General features: G+C 44.2%; 1 protein-coding gene across 3 annotated transcripts in view; it reads right to left on the reverse strand.

The window, feature by feature from the left end:
- LOC143284617 (glutamate receptor-interacting protein 2-like) overlaps positions 1-27,068 on the reverse strand; it is an 82,769-nt gene that overhangs the window by 35,043 nt on the left and 20,658 nt on the right. For 2 of the 3 annotated variants that reach the window (XM_076591464.1, XM_076591462.1), the window contains 4 exons: positions 4,496-4,552; positions 3,171-3,242; positions 2,228-2,291; positions 185-330 (listed from right to left, as the gene is read on the reverse strand). In XM_076591464.1, the coding sequence (XP_076447579.1) occupies positions 185-330; positions 2,228-2,291; positions 3,171-3,242; positions 4,496-4,552 (339 nt within the window). Of the gene's footprint in view, positions 1-184; positions 331-2,227; positions 2,292-3,170; positions 3,243-4,495; positions 4,553-6,231; positions 6,641-27,068 lie in introns of those variants that run through there. The other variant, XM_076591463.1, reaches the window with a different exon arrangement.

Genomic DNA, 27,068 nt, shown 5'->3' on the forward strand with positions numbered 1-27,068 from the left:
CAGTCACTGATACGCAGATATTTTTGTTCCACATATCCAGACACATACACTGACACAGAAACACAACCAGACACACACATACGCAAACACAAACCACCCCCAAACAGACACACAACCAATACCAACTCGGAACACACACAGCCCGCACCCACACAGCCCCCAACCACCCACACCAAGTCCTCACCTGGCTCTGGCATCTCATACTCCACCTCCAGGGTGATTTTCTCCCCAGCATTTTTCAGCAGGTTGATGATTTCGTCATGTTTCAGGCCTGACGTGCGAATGCCGTTGACCGACAGGATGACATCCCCCACCACTAGAGCATCGGACCTGCAGCATGTCACTCGTCTTTTACATTGATCAGTCTTTCATCACAACTCAGCACGTCACTCCTCTTTACATCACTTTCATCACAACTCAGCACGTCACTCCTCTTTTACATTGATCAGTCTTTCATCACAACTCAGCACATCACTCCTCTTTTACATTGACCAGTCTTTCATCACAACTCAGCACGTCACTCGTCTTTTACATTGATCAGTCTTTCATCACAACTCAGCACGTCACTCGTCTTTTACATTGATCAGTCTTTCATCACAACTCAGCATGTCACTCCTCTTTTACATCAGTCTTTCATCACAACTCAGCACATCACTCCTCTTTTACATTGATCAGTCTTTCATCACAACTCAGCACGTCACTCCTCTTTACATCACTTTCATCACAACTCAGCACATCACTCCTCTTTTACATTGATCAGTCTTTCATCACAACTCAGCACATCACTCCTCTTTTACATTGACCAGTCTTTCATCACAACTTAGTACATCACTCCTCTTTTACATTGATCAGTCTTTCATCACAACTCAGCACGTCACTCCTCTTTTACACTGATCAGTCTTTCATCACAACTCAGCACATCACTCCTCTTTTACATTGATCAGTCTTTCATCACAACTCAGTACATCACTCCTCTTTTACATTGATCAGTCTTTCATCACAACTCAGCACATCACTCCTCTTTTACATTGATCAGTCTTTCATCACAACTCAGCACGTCACTCCTCTTTTACATTGATCAGTCTTTCATCACAACTCAGCACGTCACTCCTCTTTTACACTGATCAGTCTTTCATCACAACTCAGCACATCACTCCTCTTTTACATTGATCAGTCTTTCATCACAACTCAGCACGTCACTCCTCTTTTACATTGATCAGTCTTTCATCACAACTCAGCACGTCACTCCTCTTTTACATTGATCAGTCTTTCATCACAACTCAGCACATCACTCCTCTTTACATCACTTTCATCACAACTCAGCACATCACTCCTCTTTACATCACTTTCATCACAACTCAGCTCGTCACTCCTCTTTACATCACTTTCATCACAACTCAGCACATCACTCCTCTTTACATCACTTTCATCACAACTCAGCACATCACTCCTCTTTTACATTGATCAGTCTTTCATCACAACTCAGCACATCACTCCTCTTTACATCACTTTCATCACAACTCAGCACATCACTCCTCTTTACATCACTTTCATCACAACTCAGCTCGTCACTCCTCTTTTACATCAGTCTTACATCAGGGGTGGTGTTGGAATGTGTGAAGGCTGCTGTGGGATGAGGTTGGGAGGAATGAACAGTAATGTGCGATATGGTAAGGATGCAGCAAGTATGTCATTTGCTTTGACATGATGTGGCGCATGCCAGCCTGTGCATTTCAGTGATGTGTACCTGTCTGTGTACACGTACATGCTGGAGACAGTCAGACAGAAAGCAATGCCCTCAGGTGCACGTCAGTCTCCTGTCTGCATGTCTGTGTCTCAGGAAAAAAGTATACACAGGCAACGTCTCCTGACGTCTGTATCTTAATCACAAACAATAAAAACAAATAAATGAAAGGGAACTAGGAAAAACAAAGACTAAGGAAGAGAGAAAGGCGAAAGAAGACACATACACAAAGAAAGGAGAAGACACAAACACATACACAAAGAAAGGAGAAGACACAAACACATACGCAAAGGAAGGAGAAGACACAAACACATACACAAACACACACACACATACACAAAGAAAGGAGAAGACACAAACACATACACAAAGAAAGGAGAAGACACAAACACATACGCAAAGGAAGGAGAAGACACAAACACACACGCAAAGAAAGGAGAAGACAAAAACACATACACAAACACACACACAAGCCGGCAGTACCTCTGTGCGATGCTGCCTGCTCTCAGGTTGGAGATATGAGCTCGACATCCTTTGTCTGACCCCCCTGTCCAACATTAAAAATAGATATCACATGTCTGTTCATCTCTCTACACACACACATACACACCTATACACCTACATGCATACACACACACACACACACACACACACACACACACACATATATATACACACACACACACATACATATATATAATATAAAGAAAGAGCGAGAGAGAGAGAGAGGGAGGGGGAGAGAGAGAGGGAGAGAGAGAGAGGGAGTTCCGTGTGAAAGGCCAGAGGCTGAAATACTGGGAAAGTCTGCTGGACTTGTTAGCTCCTGTCTTCCTTTCTGTACACCCCTTCAGGAAATAATATATATCCACTCCATCCAACCATGCTTTTTTTTTCTTCTTTTTTTTTTTTTTAACCAATAATTCATCATGTATTTAAGCATACCAACATTACACTATGAACACTGCCATTCTTTCTCTCTCTCTCTCTCTCTCTCTCTTTCTCTCTCTCTCTTTCTCTCATTCAGGCTTCTTTCCCACAATCCAGTTCATTCCACCACTATCTCTCTACCAACTTCTATACCCCGCCCCACTTCCAGGGGAAGGGGCAGGAGGTGGGGGGGGGCTTGAGGGGGGTCTAATATGATGTCTTTGATAAAACACTTAAAATCCATGCACACACACACATTCTCACATAATCACGTGCATGCGCACAAGCATCCACACTCTTCTCTCTCTCTAACACACACACACACACACACACACACACACACCACACACACACGCACGCACGCACGCACAAGAGCAACCTCCATACTCTAGTCTGCACTCCCAATCTTCATCCCCAATCTTTTCCGTTCACCAAAGAAGTCAAGCCTTCTTCCCCACAACATGACAATGCACACATCTACAGGTTTTGAGGTTCTCACCCGACACAGTCAAACCCAGGCCACATCCTTCTTTCTTGTGAAGTTCAACGACCGCTACACCTCGCTTTTCATCTGTAAACAAAAATTCCGCACAGGATGTCTATAATACTGTATCCTGTACACCATCCACACAGGATGTCTACAATACTGTATCCTGTACACCATCCACACAGGATGTCTACAATACTGTATCCTGTACAACATCCACACAGGATGTCTACAATACTGTATCCTGTACAACACCATCCACACAGGATGTCTACAATACTGTATCCTGTACACCTTCCACACAGGATGTCTACAATACTGTATCCTGTACAACATCATCCACACAGGATGTCTACAATACTGTATCCTGTACAACACCATCCACACAGGATGTCTACAATACTGTATCCTGTACAACATCAACACCATCCACACAGATGTCTACAATACTGTATCCTGTACATCAACACCATCCACACAAGATGACTACAATACTGTATCCTGTACAACATCAACACCATCCACACAGGATGTCTACAATACTGTATCCTGTACAACATCAACACCATCCACACAGGATGTCTACAATACTGTATCCTGTACAACACTATCCACACAAGATGACTACAATACTGTATCCTGTACAACATCAACACCATCCACACAGGATGTCTACAATACTGTATCCTGTACAACATCATCCACACAAGATGTCTACAATACTGTATCCTGTACAACATCAACACCATCCACACAGGATGTCTACAATACTGTATCCTGTACAACATCATCCACACAAGATGTCTACAATACTGTATCCTGTACAACATCATCCACACAAGATGTCTACAATATTGTATCCTGTACAACATCCACACCATCCACACAGGATGTCTACAATACTGTATCCTGTGCATCATCCATACAGGATGTCTACAATACTGTATTATATATACATACACACAGCGTATACACACACAGTACAGACTGACAGCATACATACAGATACAAGCATGCACACCAAACATGCACACATCAGTGTGAGTGCGCATAAAACATGTATGCACACACACACACACACACACACTCACATACACACACACACACACACAGACACAGACATGTTTGTGCACACACACACAGACATGCATGAAAACACACACACACACACACACACACACACACACCCACACACACACTGACACTGACATGCTTGTGCACACATACACAGACATGCATGCAAACACACAAAGATACACACACAAGCAAACAAACACACACACACACACGCACACACACACACACACACACACACACACACACACACAGAGACTGACCTTCAATATTGGGGACAGAGATGGACACTTCTGAAGGAGGACGCACATAGGTAGGTTCTGTGGACAGACAGGTCCATCACTATTACAGGACACCCACATCATACATCACCATACATCACTCCTACAGTACACATCACTGCATCAGTCCTTTATCATATATCATTATACATCACTCCTACAGTAAACATCACTGCATCAGTCCTTTATCATACATCATATACATCACTCCTACAGTAAACATCACTGCATCAGTCCTTTATCATATATCATATACATCACTCCTACAGTAAACATCACTGCATCAGTCCTTTATCATATATCATAATACATCACTCCTACATTTAACATCACTGCATCAGTCCTTTATCATATACATCACTCCTACATGAAAAATCACTGCATCAGTCCTATATCATATTTCATTATACAGCAGTCCTACCTTTAGCATGATTATACACCATTCCTACCTCTAGCATCATTGTATGAGGACATTAGTCCTGCATTATAATTACTGCACATCAGTGATACATTAAACATTATTCTCAGTCTGAAATTATACCATACATCAGTTACACACACACCCTGATGTGTCCTCCATAAAAGCACAAACTGAAATTTATGTGTTACAAACTTGCAAACTGGTTACATTATCATGCATATCATGGAACACAAACTGATTATACTATCATGAGCACTGTCAATTTTTTTATAAGGAACACAAACTGATTATACTATCATGAGCACTGTCAAATTTTGTATAATAAGGACACAAACTGATTATATTATCATGCATATTACGTAAAACTTTTATCAAGCAAATTTTGTGTTTGCTATGTGTGTGTGTGTCAGGGGGGGAAGGGGGGAGAAGGGGGTGGGGCATATGCATGCATGTGTGCATGTCTGTGTGCAAGTGTGTGTGTGTGTGTGTTTGTGTGCATGTGTGTGTGTGCACATGTGTGTGTGTGTGTGTGTGTGTGTGCATGTGTGTGTGTGAGTGAGTGCATATGGTGCATATGTGCGTGTGTTCATGCAGGCTTATGTGACAGCAACACTCCTCTTTGTGCCTGACGTGTGCCTGACAGGCAAGTGAGAAGGAAAGGAAAAAGAGTGGCTGGATAGCTGGGATAGCAGAACACCTTACCTCCCTTTTACCTGGCTGGAGTCAACAACAGCACTGTGTAATGTGTTCACACTGCACTTCTTGATACCCTTCTACAGCCTCTCCCTCTCTCTCTCTCTCTCCACACATACTGGGTTGTTAGGTCGGTATGTTGTTTTTTGGGGGGGTGGTAGTGTGGGGAGGTTCCCAGTCTCTCACTCAATCTCTCTCACATCCCCTCCTAAACTTATGCATGTGCAAACATACACATGCATGCATATATGCACGCACGCACACACACACACACACACACACATCCACACACTGTCCTGTTTTTCTTTTCTGTCTATTTGTCACATTCTGTCTCTCCCCAACTGCCCTTCCACACTCACAAATATGCAAGCATGCTCGCACTTGCTAACATGTGTGCACGCACACACACACACACACACATACACTGACACAACCGCACACAAAAACGCACACATGCCCCCCACCCCCACCCCCACACACACACGCGCGCACGCACACACACGTGGCTCCAGTCTTTCCGCCCCAGGTCTTTCCTGCCCTAGCCTGGCATCTAGATCCCACGTGAAAGGAGGAGAGAAACAAACAGAGTGTGGAGTCCAATTACTTTTCCTGCTGCTGTTGCTGTTGCTGAGACTGAAGCAGCCACACAGCCCCCCAGCCTCCTTCCGCTTCATGCCCATCATGGCCAGCCCCACATCAGTCCTCGGGCCTCACTGCCACCACTCTCACTGCAGCCACCACTCTCACTGCCGCCACCAGTCTTCCCAGTCTGTCTCCCTGCCACCTCTCCTGCGGATAGAATGCTTTCAAAGTCTCTCTGCCACCTCTACCGTGGATAGAATCCTTTCAAAATTCTGTCTGTTGCCATCTCTCCTGTGAATAGAATACTTCCAGAGTCTCTGTGATCTCTCCTGAGGATAGAATCCTTTCACATTCTGTCTGCTATCTCTCCTGTGAATAGAATAGTTTTAATGTCTCTCTGCAACCTATCCCATGGATAGAATGCTTTCAAAGTGTGTCTCCGGGCAGCACAGGGAATCACAATATATAAGTGTGTCTCCGGGCAGCACAGGGAACCACAATCACCTCACATTCTTGTAGTTCCTGGCTGGGGTGAAAATGTTCATCACAAGTCTTTCTTTTTTTCTCTCTTTGTCTCTCTTTGGTGAGCATGTAACTGTTTCAGCAAGCACACGTTATCACCAGCCACGTTTTGGGTCATGCTGGGTTGTTAGCTTTCTTCCCACCCCTCTCTCTCTCTCTCTCTCTCTCTCTCCACTGTTCGTGTATGGGGCAAGCTGGCATGGGTTCAGCTTGGCTGTTCGTTCTTGTCACTGTTGTTGTGATGAAAATCATGAATGCTGTGTAAATTCTACCTGGGAACAGGAAAAAGGACTTTTCTGATTAAAAAAAAATCGTCTCGTGCTTCACTGCATTTAACTTATTGCACTGTATGCAATGTATGTACTGTACTATGTCCTGTGCTGCACTTGGAACTTATTGCTTGCTGATTTTGTTTGTATAGGCAGCATTCTCTCTCTCTTTCTCTCTCTTTTACTTTTTATTTTTGCTGGATTTTTTGCATTCCCAAGACTAATCTATACAGATTTTCTCTGAGAGTAGGATCAAAACAGGCCATTACGTGCTTATTCCTTTTCCTTCAGTAAGAAAAAAGTTTTGATTTCAATTTCAATTTCTTCCCCTCCCTCTCCAGCCAGACAGTGGGTTTTTCAGGTATTCTCAACTGACACTGGACGGAACAGAGAGAAGGGGTTGGAGATGGTGCAAAGGATGGGAAAATTGGGTCAGGGTTTGGGTCTGAGAGTGAGACAAAGAGTTTGGGTTGGAGAAATAAAGTTGGAAAGAGATTGGATCAGAGAGACTGGGTTGGACAGACTGGGGCAGGTGAGGAAAACATCTCTTTCAACCATGCAGGGACAGCCTCATGAAATATCTCCTCGAGTGAGGAAAAGATCTCTTACAGCTAGGTTGGGACAACCTCGTGAAATATCTCCTTTCAAACAATGAGATGGAGTCCAGCAAAAACAAATGTTTGTGAACCCCTTGTCTAATACACACGGGCAAGCACACATACACACACACCCCCCATTCCCCTCTCCATACACACACAGATTCTCTCTTCCTCTGACAGAATAGTGACTGATGGCCATGTTCTGTCTGTTTATGACGCTCCAGCAGAGAACAGGGAATGGATTAATTCCTACACATAAGGAAAATCACTCCCCGCCCCCCCTTCCCCATCCCAAAACTTTTCAATGGTGGTCTGGGTGCTAAATCTTTCAGATGAAAGGATAAAGCGGGGCAGAGTGTGCGGCATGCACTTGCTACATGTAAAAGAATCTATGCAAGAAGACAGTCATCCCTGGTAAAATTCACTGTAATAATGAAACAAATACACTGACAGACAAAAAAAAAAGGAAAAAAAAAGAAAGACAATGCATTGTAGCACTGCATTCTCTATGGGAGGAGCAGCAATCTAATGTGATAAAGTAATACAATAATTTGCAGCCTAGTGTGAGCACACAATTCAAAAGAAAGAAAAAAGTCTTAACTGTTGATCATCTTTTAAACATGCACCACAGGTGTTGGGTTGTTAAACTATGTACACGGCACACTATGGCACACAGACTGGCCAGATTTCCAGGGCAAATGGGCTTCTGAGACAAAGTTTTACACATCTCCATAGAGTAAAAACTGCCTCCAGCCAAATTTGTACATTCTCACTGTCAGACATACCTTGGTGTATACATGTATACCAATGTCCATTCTGAGCACCAACACAGCATTCAAATCTTTTCAACTGCTACACAACCTGCAATCACAGACCAGTGTCCATTCGGAGCACAAGCACAATGTTCAAGTGACAGCCACCTGTTTCAGTTTCAGTTTCTCAAGGAGGCATCACTGCGTTCAGACAAATCCAGGAAACTAAACCACATCTGTCAAGCAGATGTCTGACCTGTAGCATAGCCCAACACACTTTGTCAGACCTTGAGTGCATGCAATTGTGTTTGTGTACTTATCAGAGTGGGTTTCTGCTACAGAATTTTGTCAGAGGACAACACTCTTGTTGCCATGGGTTCTTTTTCAGTATGCCAAGTGCGTGCTGTACACAGGACCTAGATTTATAGTCTCTGTCTCAGCCAAATGACTGGCCGCTCAGTTTGATTTTCCAGTCAAACTTGTGAGAAAGGGGGTGGGGAGCGGGATTCAAACCCAGACCCTCGTGAGCTCTCTCTATTGGCAGATGAACATCTTAACCACTGTGCCACCTTCCTCATTGCCACCTGTCACACGACAGTTACTGTGTTCAGCACAGGGTGATTCCTGCAGCATGGGGGACTACTCCTGTTGTGTTCACACACTGTTCACCAACTGACTGTATCACTGAGGACTATTTCTGCAGCGCTCACACACACTGACTACAGACTGGGGGTGTCTATGATGGGCAGGAACCTGAAGAGTGCACATCATTCCACCACCACTCCTCCCTGTGGCCACACACACACACACACACACACACACACACACACACACACACACACACACTCCTCCCTGTGGCCACACACACACACACACACACACACACTCCTCCCTGTGGCCACACACACACACACTGCTCCCTGTGGCCACACACACACACACACACACACACACACTCCTCCCTGTGGCCACACACACACACACACACACACACACACACTCCTCCCTGTGGCCACACACACACACACACACACACACACTCCTCCCTGTGGCCACACACACACACACACACACACACACACACACACTCATCCCTGTGGACACACACACACACACACACACACTGATGACGATGACAACACGTGCGCCAGTTCCTGCGAAGAAGAAGACGAGACAGATAAGCATACCGTGAACAAGGAGACCGTCAATAGTGAAGAGACAGACCCCTCTCTCCCCCACCTCCTCATAGTGCATGACTCCACCCTGAACGACGTAGACAGTGCTAGACTAGGGAAATCATACGGACTAAAAGTAACAAAAAGAAAGGCTAGCACAGTAAAAGACTGTGGTGCAGAAGTAGACGACAACCTCGACGCCATCATGCTACATGTCGGGGTGAACGACCTGAAAACAAGGGAACCAGAGGCAGTAGGGACTGATATCAAAAACCACATCTATATGCTCCTCAGAAAAAACAAGAGGAAAATAATTATCAGCAAGACAGCACCAACAAGGGACGAACATCTCAACGCTAAAGGAGCCGTTCTGAACGCCCTGCTGTATGCTGAGTTCCTGACTGAGGAGAGGGTGTCCTTCATCTCCCACCACAAACTGCAGAGACAGGAGAAGAAGGGACACTTCCTGAAGGACGGCCTCCACCCATCACAGAAGGGGTCTGGCATCATGGCTGGCAACATTGGTCGCCATGTGCACGGTCTCTTCTGGGAGAAGGCCAAAAGACGGGGACAACACAGGAGCGCTCCTGTCAGTCGGGCCAGTGGACAGACGAGGGACAGAGACGCCGGGCGCAGTGACCAGGTGACCAGAGACGACCAGCGTCACCATGACAACGTGCCACAGGGCAAGAGGAGGGGCCGCTACCACATGCATTATCCGGACCACCACGGTGACAGACATCCCAGGCGTGATGACCACAACACCCTTCATCGGGATCATGGCAGGCACTACCATGACAACTACAGCAGGCGGTACCGGTACAACGTCCATGACTGGGACAACCACCGCCGTGACTGGGACAGGGACGACAACCACCGCCGTGACTGGGACAGGGACGACAACCACCGCCGTGACTTGGACAGGGACGACAACCACCGTCCTGGTGACAACCGCCATCGTGACTGGGACAACTACCGCCGTGACTGGGACAACTACCGCAACAGTCATCGTGGCCGGGACAACCGCCGCTTCCGAGATGACAACCACCGCGCCTACCAAGACGAGAGACGCTACCACGACAACCACCACCGATACACTGGTCAGACAAGGCTCCACCCGGACAGAGACGATAGGATCACTGCTTTCCGGGGGCATCAGAGAAGCCGTGACTACCGTGCGTCCCGTCATAGTGATCGTCGAGACAGACACTATATTCACTGGACTGACAGATAGTGAGACACGCTTAATGTAAGGTACTGTCTACAAGATAAGTCCTGGAAGTATGCGTTTTACTGACCATTATGTTACACTGACCTTAGCACTGTACCAACACCAGCAGATACTTGATAAAACGATTGTCATTTCTCCTGAAGACCATAGCACCGTAGCACAGAATTAGAGACATCATTGAATCAAATACCGTTGTGAAGATACTGTCGTGGAACATCAAAGGTTTTAGGGAAACTATCGACGGAACGAAAACAAACAAGTTCACAGAAAAAGAAGTGACAGATTTATTTTCAAGCTATGATATCGTTATTTGCCAGGAAACACACCTGGACAGGGATAAGACCAAAGATATATTTTTACCTGGCTTTGCAACAGGGGTACACTACTGTAGGACAAAGCGAGCAAAGGCACAGAAAGCCTCTGGTGGAATATCTGTATTTGTGAAAGAATATTTAAGACCAGGTATTAAGTTCCTGCCACAGAGCAGTAGTGACATTGTGTGGATGCTGACAAAAAGTTTTAATACAGATCAAGACACTTATGTTGGCTGTGTATACATACCACCTGAATTCTCCTCCTTTGGACGTGACCACACACGGGACATATGGGAACAACTAGATAAGGATGTAGAACTGTTTACCACAAAAGGTAATGTCATTTTGTGTGGTGACTTCAATGCACGAACTGGTATGCTAGATGATTTTATCCAGATGGACGGTGAGAACAATATGTATGATATCCCATTTAACTACACATGTGATTATGTGCACAAAAGAAGTTCGTCAGATAAAGTAGTACAGAAATATGGAAGAAGGTTTGTTAAACTATGTATGGAAAATAATATGTATATTTTAAATGGGAGAACTCTTGGTGACTTACATGGTAACCCCACATGCTTTTCGCCAACAGGGAAAAGTGTCGTAGATTACTTTACGTGTTCCCAGGACCTTATGCGAAAGGTGATGAAATGCAAGGTCAAAAATCTTACCATGTTTTCAGATCACTGTCCTATCGAATTGTTCATTCATCTACCAGTCACAAGAAAGAGTTCACCCCCTGTTAGTTCTGTCAGTAGAAAGGAATGTCCCACTTTAAGAGACTCAAAATACAACCGTTCTTTCTTTTGGGAGGAGGGCTCTGCCGAAAAGTTAGCATCAGCACTTAAGACTTTGTCAGTTTCAAATAAGATAATCTCTATTAACGAAGGACTCGAAAAAGTTAACTTCCGAAACGTACATACTGCCAAAGAAGAAATTGAAAACTCTGTGTCAAATCTCACAAACACTATTATTGCAGCGGCCGATTTATCGATCAAACATAAGATTAGATGCACGAAACGGAAAATGAAGCCGTCTAAAAAGTGGTTCACACATGACTGTTTCATTCAAAGGAAAGAGGTGCGATCTTTACTGAATGCATTGAACAGAAATCCTTTTAACAGAAATATTCAGAATAAATACTTTTCTTGCCTGAAAGCATACAAGAAGACCATAAAGAAAACAAAAAAGACGTACAGAAATGAACTTGTGAGAAGTTTAAACACAGCAATGGAGCACGACCCCCAAAAAGTTTGGAAAATACTATCTGAACTAAAAAATGCAGATAGTTCTACTCAACCGCAGAGACACACATTATCTGCAGGTAAATGGATTAATCATTTAGAAAACTTGATAAGTAGTGAAGTACCCGTTGATAAAGCTAGGAAAGAACACGTACAAAAAGAACTTGATAGAATAAAACAGACTATGCCAGTGTTTGTCCTGGACAATCCTTTTACGATGACTGAAATAATGCGAGCCGTAAAGAGTCTCAAGACCAATAAAGCCCCCGGTAAAGACGGAATTACAAGCGAAATGCTCAAAGCAAGCATGTCCAGCATCAGTGCTACTGTATGCAAGTTATTCAATGCCATATTTCAGACTGGTATTTATCCCAGTCAGTGGAAAGACGGAATAAATGTTCCTATCTTTAAAAGTGGAGACCCAACCAATCCTAACAATTATCGGGGTATAACACTCAACAGCACCTTTGGGAAACTGTTTTGTCAAGTTATCAACAGAAGAATTGAAACATACCTAGAACAAAACGAGTTACTAATAAAAGAGCAGGCTGGTTTCAGAAGGCATTCTAGAACCACTGATCACATATTCATCCTGAAAAAGATAATTGACAACACCTTAAATAAAAGAAATGGGCGTCTCTACAGCTGTTTTGTTGATTTTAATAAAGCATTTGACAATATATGGCATGATGCACTTCTTTTGAAACTAAACAAAATTGGGATAAATGGAAAATGTTTCCACATTATAAAAGAGATGTACCAAAATTCAACTGTATGTGGTAAATCAAACGACGGGTTCACAGATTCTATCGCAGTTAAAAAAGGAGTGCTTCAGGGAAATGTTATTAGCCCCACGCTATTCAATATTTTCATTAATGACATAAGAGAATATATACACGATGACACCTCACCATACATCAATGAAACAACCAAGACTCAGATCCCTTATCTGTTATATGCGGATGACATTGTGATGCTCTCGACAACAAAAGTCGGACTACAAAACAAACTAGACCAACTACATGAATACTGTCTGCAATGGGGGCTTAAAATCAACAGGGACAAAACAAAAGTCGTAATTTTCACAAAAAACGACCCCAAAATACCAGTGCTCTTTTCATGTGGCGATAACTGCATCGAAACGACGGATAGATATAAATACTTGGGAGTTATTTTTCATAAGAGTGGAAATTTTCACCTTGCTGAAGACCACTTAGCCAAACAAGGACATAAAGCAGCGCATGCTCTGAAACGCAGTGTGCGAGGGAAAGAAGTAAAAATTGATGTAATGACGCAACTGTTTGACATTTTAGTCACCCCAATTCTCAGTTACGGCGCTGAGGTGTGGTTTCCAATCAATCAAACTGCGACAAACTTCTCCACGCCCTCTATGCTGTTCAACCAATTTGATGCCTTTCTCTCCGCAAAATGCCCATCAGAAAATGTACATGTCAACTTCTGTAGGAGCTTAATGGGCGTACACAAAAGATCAATTAAGTTACCAGTCCTGGCAGAACTGGGCAGATACCCCATTTCTCTGACCGCAGTGTGTCAGGTCATCTCATTTTGGGTACACATCATAGAATCAAAAGAAGATAGCTATTTGAGGCAAGCATATGATGATATGTTATCGATGGATTCATTGGAAAAAGTTCCTTGGCTTAATTTTATCAAAAAGATACTGGTTTCAATTGGATTCTCCCACGTATGGGAGAACCAAGGCACACTCAGCATTAAGCGACTAAAATATTCAGTCTTGAATAAACTACAGGATAAATATGTTCAATATTGGAACAGCAGAAAGAACGAGACCATTTCAAGGCTCTCCTTTTATTGCAAAATTGCAAATACTTATACATTACAACCTTACCTGATCAGCTGCAAAAATACTAAACACAGAGGAGCACTATGTCGATTGCGAATAAGTGCACATGAACTTGAAATTGAGCGTGGACGTCACTACAACGTAACTAGGAAAGACCGGCTATGTAAATCATGTGGAGTTATAGAGGATGAACTGCATTTTCTGGACAAGTGTAGTGTGTACTCTGACTTGAGGTCTCGCCTACTTGTGACAGTCAATTCCCAGTCTTCGAATCATTGGCCAGATGGCACTGGCAACACAATAATCCAAAGGCCGAGTTCTCTGTTGCCACAAAATTATTTCCAACCAGAACTGGCAAAATACATATATGAATGCTTTAAAGTTCGCAGTCCATAGCTATGTCTTATGGAATATCCTGCATGTGCTCACAACTTATTGCTTTTACTTTTTGTTTGCTTGTTGTGTTTAGTTTATAGTGTCCATAATTCCTATGATGGTTTTACGACAATTAAATGAGTTCTGAGTTCTGAGTTCTGAGTTCTTCACACACACACACACACACTCCTCCCTGTGGCCACACACACACACACTCATCCCTGTGGCCACACACACACACACACACCAATAAACACACACACAGAGTGTTGGGGAGGAAGGAGGGAGCGGGACTGCCCACACTCCCAAAACAACTGTGGACATGTCTATCAACCTGTGTCAGCCCCGGGAGCTGATATCATCCAGGAGAAGACTACAGGGTCCTGACCATTCACAACATCCCCCCCCCCCCTAGACCCCCTCCCCCCTCCCGTCCACTGCATCCTGCTGTGTCTTGTTCAGCTTCTGGGGGAACAGAAGTACAGATTCTCTGCCCCTGTGCTCAGTGATAGCCACCTGTAGTGTGGGAGGTCCTGTGTTTGTACATCTCTTTCCATCCTCCTTCCTTCCTCTCTCTCTCTCTTCACCCACTATCACCAGCTACTTTCCCCACCCATTTCTAAACATTTTAGGTCCAAGGTCACCCCACCCCTCTCATAAGTGGCTCCAAGACATGATGTGTTGGCATCTTGAAAGATAATTTTTCAGCTGTGCAATGGTCAACATGTTTGTGTCAGAGGTCCTCACACCTTGTGGGTACAACATTTTGTCATCTACTTATCTATTGATCACTGTTGCTTACAGCCCAGGGGACCACACATGACCATACCATGGCTGAAAAACTTTTTCATGTCAATCCTATTGAACCAGGGGGGACAATCTGTCAACTAATTCACTGGAGAAATGAAGATATTATCAATCGTTTTCCATTTATTGCCTTAAACTGTCAGCTGCTTTCCATTTACTATGATAAACTGTAATCTGCTTTCCACTGACAGTGATTAACTGTAAGCGTTTTCCATTCAGTATGTTAAAATGTTAGCTGCTTTCCATTGAGGTGACTGACATTCTTAAACTGTAAGTTGCTTTCCATCTATAATGTTTAACTGCAATCTGCTTTCCATTTACAGTATCAAACTGTTCTCTGCTTTCCACTGACAATGTTAAACTGTAATCTGCTTTCCATTTGCAATGCCAAACAGTTATCTGCTAGACACTGACCATGTTAAACTGTCATATGCTTTCCATTTACAATGTTAACCTGTAATCTGCTTTCCACTGACAATGTAAAAACTGTAGTCTGCTTTCCTTTTGCAATGTAAAAACAGTAATTTGCTTTCCATTTACAATGTCAAACAGTTATCTGCTATACATTGACAATATTAAGACTGTAATCTGCTATCCACTGACAATGTAAAAACTGTAATCTGCTCTCCACTGTAAAGCCCTCTCTGTAACTGGCCATCTGTTTTCAACCATGCACACAGACTCCATCAGCCTCACCCCTCCACCCCCCACACCTCCCTGCCCCACCCCCCGCCTCCCCCACAACTCCTGACTCCTGAGTGTACACCCCCAGATTTGAACACAGCCCCAGGACGTGAGGATGGCACTTTCTTCTCAAAGCCTCCTCCCTCTTGCACCTGTCTGTGCACCGTCCTGCCTGACCACCATTGTCTCCCCTTCTACTTCCACCTGTTTCCTCATATCTTCATTGTCTCCCCTTCTCTTCTACCAGGTTCCTCACGTCTTCATTGTCTCCCCTTCCACCCACTTCCTCATGTCTTCTTTGTCTCCCCTTCTCTTCCACTCGTTTCCTCAAGTCTTCATTGTCTCTCCTTCCCTTCCATCCACTTCCTCGCGTCTTCATTGTCTCCCCTTCTCTTCCACTCGTTTCCTCAAGTCTTCATTGTCTCCTCGTCCACCCACTTCCTCACGTCTTCACTGTCTCCCCTTCTCTTCCACCCGTTTCCTCACGTCTTCATTGTCTCCCCTTCTCTTCCACCTGTTTCCTCATGTCTTCATTGTCTCCCCTTCCCTTCCACCAACTTCCTCACATCTTCATTGTCTCCCCTTCCCTTCCACCAACTTCCTCACATCTTCATTGTCTCCCCTTCCCTTCCACCAACTTCCTCACGTCTTCATTGTCTCCCCTTCCCTTCCACCTATTTCCTCACATCTTCATTGTCTCCCCATCCCATCCACCTACTTCCTCACATCTTCATTGTCTCCCCTTCTCTTCCACCCCATTCCTCACGTCTTCATTGTCTCCCCTTCCCTTCCACCAACTTCCTTACATCTTCATTGTCTCCCCTTCTCTTCTACCAGGTTCCTCACATCTTCATTGTCTCCCCTTCTCTTCCACTCATTTCCTCAAGTCTTCATTGTCTCCCCTTCCACCCACTTCCTCACATCTTCTTTGTCTCCCCTTCTCTTCCACCCGTTTCCTCATGTCTTCATTGTCTCCCCTTCTCTTCCACCCGTTTCCTCATGTCTTCTTTGTCTCCCCTTCTCTTCCACCCGTTTCCTCACGTCTTCATTGTCTCCCCTTCTCTTCCACCCGTTTCCTCATGTCTTCATTGTCTCCCCTTCTCTTCCACCCGTTTCCTCACGTCTTCATTGTCTCCCCTTCTCTTCCACCCGTTTCCTCACGTCTTCATTGTCTCCCCTTCTCTTCCACCCGTTTCCTCACGTCTTCATTGTCTCCCCTTTCCTTCCACTAACTTCCTCACGTCTTCATTGTCTCCCCTTCCCTTCCACCAACTTCCTCACATCTTCATTGTCTCCCCTTCCCTTCCACCCGCTTCCTCACATCTTCATTGTCTCCCCTTCCCTTCCACCCGCTTCCTCACGTCTTCATTGTCTCCCCTTCCCTTCCACCCGGTTCCTCACATTTTCAGTCCTGTGTTTTTGGCAGCCTCGTTCCCCACATTTTTCTCACCAACCATCTTTTCCCACACCTGGGCCTGCACCTTGCTGGCTTTTCGTTTTCTTTTGTTTTCACTTCCTACTCCACTCCCTCATTTCTTCTTCCAACAACAACTGCTTCTTCCTTCCTTCGTTTGCTGGCAACACAGTCCCTCACACCCCTCTCCCTAACTAACCGCCCCCATACCCCCATCCCTGTCTCTGCACAGTCCACGTGTCAGCACATGCAGTGGGATTACCTTATCTCTGTGCACTTGTGTTTTGGCACAGACAGCAGAGGCGTGTAGGAATGCATCAACCTTCATTACCCATTGTATCTCTCACAGTGTTTTTTTTATGAGGAAGACAGAGATAAAACAGAGAGAGATGTGTACAAACAGAGAAAAAGACAGGCACACAAACACACACAAAAGACAGACACTGGCAGAGAAACAGCCAGAGACAGGAACAGACACAGACCGTTGTGAGAAGAAACTGTGTGGATTGGGGAACTCAAATGAGCAGCATGGGATATAGTGTTAAAATGACATAACCTGGGGTCCACAATTATCACAATGAAACAACATGAGTCATAGCATTATAATGACACAGCAAGGCCTATATTATTACAATGACACAGCATGTGCTGTAGTATTATGATGCAGCAAGGCCTACAGTTGGGGATTCACTACGAAACAAAATGGAAAAACAATTAGGGAAGACAATTCTGCCTACAAAGTCACAACCTCCAGCCTACAAAGGAAGCTGAAGCTGTGACACATGCCCTCCAGTGGCTATCGTCTATCCATATGCCTGGAAACCAACATGCCATGATTCTAACCGACTCAATGAACCTCACATAGAAAACTGAAAATGGAATGGGAAGCCCAGAGTGGCATAAGGCAATGCGCAACTTTCACATTAAAAAACTTACATGGTCATACTGCCCGGGACATGCAGGTGTTGAGGGAAATGAGCGAGCTGACACACTTGCTGGTAACACCACAACAACGAGTGGCCTACATCTAGGAAAATCGGAAATCCTCAGAAAAGTCAAAGAATATCAAAAACAACAGGTACAAGGCCATCACACCATCGATCACCTCAAAGAAATAAAGGTAGAGAGAGGGAGCAGCCGTGAGTCTAGCGTGAAAGGTAGAGCACAATGCTTTGCAAATCAAACGAATATCAGCATCATTTCCAAACCAACATTGCGAAATTTTTTTCAAAACAGAACAGAGTCTTTGTGGGCTTTTCCAAATACAATAGACTGTGCAACACACTAGACGCCATGTTCTTAGCATCAGAGATCTTTTCCCACCCCTCTTGCGGCCAGTCAGTGGCAGCCTCTGTGCATGTGTGCATGTGTGTGTTTGTGGGTGTGTGTTTGTGTGCATGTGTGCATGCACGAGGGTGTAAGTGTACACAAGTGTCAGGAGAGTTCTGTGCACGTGCGTGTGTGTGTGTATGACGAGGGGACGGGGCGGAGGGCTGGGGGGGTGTCCGGGAGGGGGGTGGGGGGGTAGAAGATGAGATATGTGTGTGTATGCATGCCTACACTGTGGGAGCAACGGAATATTGGAACATGCGGGTGTGCATATATATATATATATTTGTATATATGTGTGGGGGGTTGGGGGTGGGGGATATGGGCATATGTGTGTGTGCCTGTACAAGTAAATGTGCCTGTGTGTGTGTGTGTGTGCCGTGGAAGCTGCAATACGTAGCCTAGAAATGAGTGTGTGAAGGAGGGAGGTGGAGGGGGGTGGGGGGGGGGGGGGTGCAGGGTAATGTGTGTGTGTGTGTGTGTGTGTGTGTTTGTTAGGGCTCATGTATGTTTATGTGTATTTGATTGTGCTTTCATATCTGTGAAACTGCATGTTTGCTGCATATTTTTTATGCATATGTGTGTGTATGTGTGAATGTGTGTCTGCATGTTTTACATTTATTTGCTTATTTATCATCATTGTTGTCTTTTTTTTTTCTTCTTCTTCTTCTTTTTTTACTGCTTACAGTTGACTTCATCAAGTTTTTGCGCCTTACAAATATTATCATTATTAGTAGTAGTTCTTTTTTAATTATTTATCTATTATTTATTTATTTACTTATTTCTTTTTATTTTATTCCCCCGTTGTTGTTTTTTCTTCTTTTTTTCTTCTTCTTTTTTCTCTCTTTTTTTTCTTCTTTTTTATCAAGGCCTGACTAAGCGCGTTGGGTTACGCTGCTGGTCAGGCATCTGCATGGCAGATGTGGTGTAGCGTATATGGATTTGTCCAAACGCAGTGACGCCTCCTTGAGCTACTGATACTGATACTGATACTGTAGTATCATTATGACACAGCAAGACCTTATAGTATTACAATGACACAGCATGGGCTGTTGTAGTATTATGACACAGGAAGGCCTGTAGTATTATAATGACACAGTATGGGCTGTAGTATTATGACACAGGAAGGCCTATAGTATTACAATGACACAACATGGGCTGTAGTATTATGACACAGGAAGGCCGATAGTATTACAATGACACAGCATGGGCTGTAGTATTATGACACAGGAAGGCCGATAGTATTACAATGACACAACATGGGCTGTAGTATTATGACACAGGAAGGCCTATAGTATTACAATGACACAACATGGGCTGTAGTATTATGACACAGGAAGGCCTATAGTATTACAATGACACAACATGGGCTGTAGTATTATGACACAGGAAGGCCTATAGTATTACAATGACACAACATGGGCTGTAGTATTATGACACAGGAAGGCCTATAGTATTACAATGACACAACATGGGCTGTAGTATTATGACACAGGAAGGCCTATAGTATTACAATGACACAACATGGGCTGTAGTATTATGACACAGGAAGGCCGATAGTATTACAATGACACAGCATGGGCTGTAGTATTATGACACAGGAAGGCCTATAGTATTACAATGACACAGTATGGGCTGTAGCATTATGACACAGGAAGGCCGATAGTATTACAATGACACAGCATGGGCTGTAGTATTATGACACAGGAAGGCCTATAGTATTACAATGACACAGTATGTGCTGTAGTATTATGACACAGGAAGGCCTATAGTATTACAATGACACAGTATGGGCTGTAGTATTATGACACAGGAAGGCCTATAGTATTACAATGACACAGTATGGGCTGTAGTATTATGACACAGGAAGGCCTACAGTATTACAATGACACAGCATGGACTTTTGTAGTATTATGACACAGGAAGGCTTCCAGTATTACAATGACACAGCATGGGCTGTTGTAGTATTATGACACAGGAAGGCCTACAGTATTACAATGTTGTTTTTATAATTTTTGTTATTTTTACTTTATTTATTTTATTTTTTTTATTTTTTTTATTTTTATTTTTTATTTATTGGGGGTTTTTTGTTTTGTTTTTTTATTGTTATTTATTTTTATTTCATCTTCTTTTTTTTTTTCTCAAGGCCTGACTAAGCGCGTTGGATTACGCTGCTGGTCAGGCATCTGCTTGGCAGATGTGGTGTAGTGTATATGGATCTGACTGAACGCAGTGACGCCTCCTTGAGCTGCTGATACTGATACTGAATGTTTTGTGTATACACATATATATATATACAGAAACTGTATATCTATATCTGCATGCAGGATAGAGTAAAAGCAAAGTGCCAGCATTGTGAGGCAGGGCAAGACAAACAGGATGCAGTAATTTCCAGAAATGAAATAAACATGTGAAGACTGAAGGACAGGCCATGCAGAGGAGGAGGGGGGAGACAGACAGAAGGGCCAATGGAAAGGCAGACAGACTGATGGACAGACAGAAGGGCCAATGGAAAGGCAGACAGACTGACAGACAGACAGACAGAAGGGCCAATGGAAAGGCAGACAGACTGATGGACAGACAGAAGGGCCAATGAAAGGCAGACAGACTGATGGACAGACAGAAGGGCCAATGGAAAGGCAGACAGACTGACGGACAGACAGAAGGGCCAATGGAAAGGCAGACAGACTGATGAACAGACAGAAGGGCCAATGGAAAGGCAGACAGACTGACTGACGGACAGACAGAAGGGCCAGTGGAAAGGCAGACAGACTGATGGACAGACAGAAGGGCCAGTGGAAAGGCAGACAGACTGATGGACAGACAGAAGGGCTGATGGACAGACAGAAGGGCCAATGAAAGGCAGACAGACTGATGGACAGACAGAAGGGCCAATGGAAAGGCAGACAGACTGACGGACAGACAGAAGGGCCAATGGAAAGGCAGACAGACTGATGGACAGACAGAAGGGCCAATGGAAAGGCAGACAGACTGACGGACAGACAGAAGGGCCAATGGAAAGGCAGACAGACTAACAGACAGACAGAAGGGCCAATGGAAAGGCAGACAAACTCACGGACAGACAGAAGGGCCAATGAAAGGCAGACAGACTGATGGACAGACAGAAGGGCCAATGGAAAGGCAGACAGACTGATGGACAGACAGAAGGGCCAATGGAAAGGCAGACAGACTGACGGACAGACAGAAGGGCCATTGAAAGGCAGACACACTGATAAACAGACAGAAGGGCCAATGGAAAGGCAGACAGACTGATGGACAGACAGAAGGGCCAATGGAAAGGCAGACAGACTAACAGACAGACAGAAGGGCCAATGGAAAGGCAGACAGACTGATAGACAGACAGAAGGGCCAATGGAAAGGCAGACAGACTGACAGACAGAAGGAAGGGCCAATGGAAAGGCAGACAGACTGACGAACAGACAGATGGGCCAATGAAAGGCAGACACACTGATAAACAGACAGAAGGGCCAATGGAAAGGCAGACAGACTAACAGACAGACAGAAGGGCCAATGGAAAGGCAGACAGACTGACAGACAGACAGAAGGGCCAATGGAAAGGCAGACAGACTGACAAACAGACAGAAGGGCCAATGGAAAGGCAGACAGACAGACGGACAGACAGAAGGGCCAATGGAAAGGCAGACAGACAGACGGACAGACAGAAGGGCCAATGGAAAGGCAGACAGACAGATGGACAGACAGAAGAGGTCAGGGTGAGGGTGGGGGTGGGCAGAGATGTGGGATTGAAGGCAGAAAGCAGCAGGAGGACAGGAAGAGGAGACAGACTCAGATGGACAGAGAGATGTAGCTAGGGAGAAGGGAGTGAAGAGAGAGAGGCAGAGAAAGAGGGGGAAGAGAGTGAGGGGAGAGAGGTAAAGAGAGAAGAGAGGGACAGAAGAGAGGGAGAGATGGGGTAAAAGTGAGAAACAGAGAGAGGGAGGGGGAGAGAGAGGGAAGGAGGGAACGAGAGGAGGGAGAGACAGAGAGACTGAGAGCCTTCAGACTGGGATGAAGATATGCAATATTTATCATATAACAACTTTCTTGCCATCTGGATATTGATGCAAGGCTGATGTACAGATGCAGGAGGTGGGGTGGAGTGGGCAGACATTATGTCCTATTTACCTAGCTGCTTTCCTCATCCATACCACACCATGTGCCAATGAAAACAGTCTGTGACCCAATCCCTTCTGGCTCTCCACAGGCTCTGAAGGTTATACAGACACTGACAGACAGGCAGAGAGGGGGAGAGAGATTCTCTTTTTTTATGCTGTTGAGAAATACTTCAAAACACTGGAAGGAATAAATACACCAAAGAAAACATGAGCAATAGCAAAATGCCATTTTCCCTCCAGTAAGTGTGAAGCAAAGAGACTAAGAAAACTGAACAGTTTGCATTTTCCCATATCACCTCATTCAACCCTGCACCCCGACAGGCGCAACAGCTGAGTGGTTAAAGCATTGGACTTTCAATCTGAGGGTCCCGGGTTTGAATCTCCGTGATGGCGCCTGGTGGGTAAGGGTGGAGATTTTTCCAATCTCCCAGGTCACCATAGAACAGAATATGTCTTTATTACCAAGTGTACTGGGGTCACAAGGAATACTGGGGGGGATAATACATAACAAGATAACATATGTGCAGACCTGCTAGTGCCTGAACACCCTTTGCGTGTATATGCGAGCAGAAGATCAAATGCACACGTTAAAGATCCTGTAATCCACATCAGCCTTCGGTGGGTTATGGAAACAAGAACATACCCAGCATGCACACCTCCGAAAGCAGAGTATGGCTGCCTACATGACAGGGTAAAAATGGTCATACACATAAAAGCCCACTGGTGTACATGTGAGTGAACATGTGAGTTGCAGCCCACAAATGCAGAAGAAGAAGAACTGTGCACCCCAGTACTGCCCCAGTACCACTCTGCCACCGTATTTCCTTTCATTTAAATGGTTTCCTTCTTCCTACATATGTTACACCACAAGGGAACTAACTTTTATGATATTTCCAGCTGCGTCCATTTGTGTCAATTTGGAGGCAAAGCTGGTTTATTTGAGAGTAATTTATGTGTTTGTCAGCATCACTATGACAGGAAAGCCTGCTGAGGGTGGGGGGGCTGTCAACTCCCCAAGAATGAATCAGTTAGACACCTACATTCATCCTCCTCCTCTCTTCTCTCCTCTCTCAGACCAGCTGCATGACACTGTATCCCCCCACACACACACCCAACACATGCCTGACCCTCCCCCTTCCCCCCATCCCCCACCCCTACCCTCACAGCATCAAATTCAATCAGGTGTTGAAGGGTTCCTGTCAATACCACACACACCACACTGAACTAATCTGTAGGGTTCCTGGCAATACCCACCCTCGCCCCTCACCCACACACACTTAACTAATCTGTCCTCAGTATGACAAATCCTTCTACCCCCAACCCCCCCTCCGTCTCACAACATCCAAGGGTTGAAGGGTTCCTATCAATACCACACACACCCCAATGAACTAATCTGCAGGGTTCCTAGCAATACCCCCACCCCCACCCCCGCCCACACACGCTGAACTAATCTGTCTTTAGCATGAGAACCCCTCCCCCCACCCTCCACCCCCTCACAGCATCAAAGGTTGAAGGGTTTCTGTCAACACCACACACACCCCAATGAACTAATCTGCGCTCTGCATGAGAAGCGGCTCAGACTGGACAAATCTGCCACAAGAAACTGATCAGTCAGGATAACTGGATTGGAAGACTGTAGATCACTTCCTCTGGACCATTTGTCTGCCTTACTGTGAAGACCGGCACAGGCAGACTGGCACAGACAGACGGAATAGAACAGAACAGAATAAATTCTATTTTCTGGGGGTAATAGAGTAAGCAATACAATGCTTTTTTTCATCCAGCCCTCGAAGGGGAGACAGTAAAAAATAAAAATTAAAAAAAGGGGAAAATCAGCACATCAATATAGCATGCACACTATAGTCACAGTTACATAAATGGTAATTTGGCATTTACAACACTACACAGGTAGAGGAGAATGAGAGGAGAAAATTGAAGGGGGGATAGAGAGAGAGAGTGAGAAAGAGAGAGAGAGCAGAGAGGGGAGAGGGGAGCGAGAGAGTACCATACATGAAAATTAATACGTATCAGATAATGATCAAGCAATAAGAAATTGAAATGGAATAAGCAAGCACATGTTATGAAAACAGTATTTAAAATAATGCCATTTAAACAGTTGTAGGAGCAATAAAGAGTTTCACGGAGAGAGAGAGAGAGAAAGACGGAGAGAAACAGAGAGATAGTGAGAAATAGACAGACAAGGCCAGAGACGGCATTATATATAACATTAAAATAGACAGAGAGGGGAAGAGAGGTGTGTGAGTGTGTGTGTGTGTGTGTGTGTGTGTGTGTGTGTGTGTATGAAGAGAGCATGTGTGTGTGTGTGTGTGTGTGTGTGTGTGTGTGTGTGTGTGTGTGTGTGTGTGTGTGTGAAGAGAGAGTGTGTGTGTGAAGAGAGATTGTGTGTGTGTGTGTGCGCGCGCACGTGCACACATGTGTGTGAAGAGAGGAAGAGTTAGACAAAGACTCTTTGAAAGAGAGAGAGAAACAGGGCAGGTGCACAGAAGGACAGAGAACGAACGAACGAACGAACGAATGTTTTATTCAGATAAGGCCAGAGCCCCTTACTGAAGGGGGAATCATTGATAAATAATAATTACAAAATGACATGACACAGTAAATAGACAATTCAAATCAACCAAAAATTGTTAGCACAATATCAACCATATCACCCAAAATAGTCAACACAAATATTCAACAACATTCACGAGATAACTGTACTTAGTCTCTTCAATCCTTCATATATATATATGGCCAAGTTATGCAGAGTACATTCCTGTCTTGAAGACATGAGTAAACTGAACCTAAAATTAGACGGATCTCTATAATATTTCGGTTGAATAAGTTTTTGTCTAAGGTCACACAAAGCAGGGCAACATAACAAAAAATGCAATTCATCTTCTTTACCCGAACTGCATAATCGGCATGCATACATGGGTTCATTTAGAATGCTATACCTAAAACTATGAGAAGCAATACTAGAAATACCAAATCTAAATTTTGTCAGTGTACATTTTATATATCTGTTCAGTCCTAACTCAATGTATGGCTCAATCACATGTGATGTTTTAAAAAGTCTAAACTGTGCGAATCTATCACTAGTTTGTATATGATCATGCCAGTCTTGCCACCTGCAATCAATAATACGTTGTCTGAAACACTTTAAGAAACCTGCAATATCTTCCACCCCTTGATTATCCCATACAAATACAAAGCCATATGTATTTAAACACTGACGAACACTTGTTGCCCAAGTCTTCTTACCATTATTATCCAAACTATATAACATTTTATATGCTTTAAATGGATACCTGTTTTCATTCATTCTAGTCAACTTTAGCCAATATTTAATACATTTTATATAAGAATTTAGATAAATAGGGTATCTCCCCAGTTCGCCATAAACAAGATCATTTGGAGTTCGATTGTCTACATTAAGAAAACGTTTCAATGCAAACAAGTGCACTTTTTCTGTTACTATCCTATTTTCCAGTCCCCAGATTTCTGCTCCATACTGTAATATTGGCTGAAGGACAGAGAGAGAGGGAGAGAGGGGGTGATATCAGTACAAGTCAAGGTAGTAATCAAATAACAAAAATCAAAGTGAAAAGCATGCAAATGTAGAACAAAAGTCATCCTTATTACAAATAAGAAAAGTAATGCCATTGAAACAATTGTGGACTGAAGTAAAGAATATGAGAGAGAGAACAGTGGGGCACTGGTGGGAGCCAATGCAAATTTCAGTCATACTGTACATAAAAAGTATACTTATAGACAGAGTGTGTGAGAGAACCAGAGGGAGACCGAAAGCATTACATAATTTGACACTTGATTCAAACAGTCACAATCAATGCTTTGCACACACATGTGCACACATACACACTGCCACACAACATGAACAATATCCCCAAAGACAGCCAGATTCCCAAACGTTCTGGAGGCAAAAAAAAAAAAAACTTGCAGAAATGGTCAACAGTACAACTGCCTGTCCGGTCAGACAGCAGTCAAAGCACCAGGTCAGATAACTCTTAACAAGCTGTGTGTGTGCAGCAACAATGAAGAGAGGGTACTAAGGCTGCAAAGCCCTTCCACTCCAGTCTTATCACCCACAGCTTTGAACACACACCTATCCAGTTAGCAGCCTCCCAAAGGAGGCTCAAAGAAACAGGGTGATAAGTGT

Source organism: Babylonia areolata, chromosome 8 (genome assembly GCF_041734735.1).
Source record: "Babylonia areolata isolate BAREFJ2019XMU chromosome 8, ASM4173473v1, whole genome shotgun sequence".
Lineage (NCBI taxonomy): Eukaryota > Metazoa > Mollusca > Gastropoda > Neogastropoda > Buccinidae > Babylonia > Babylonia areolata.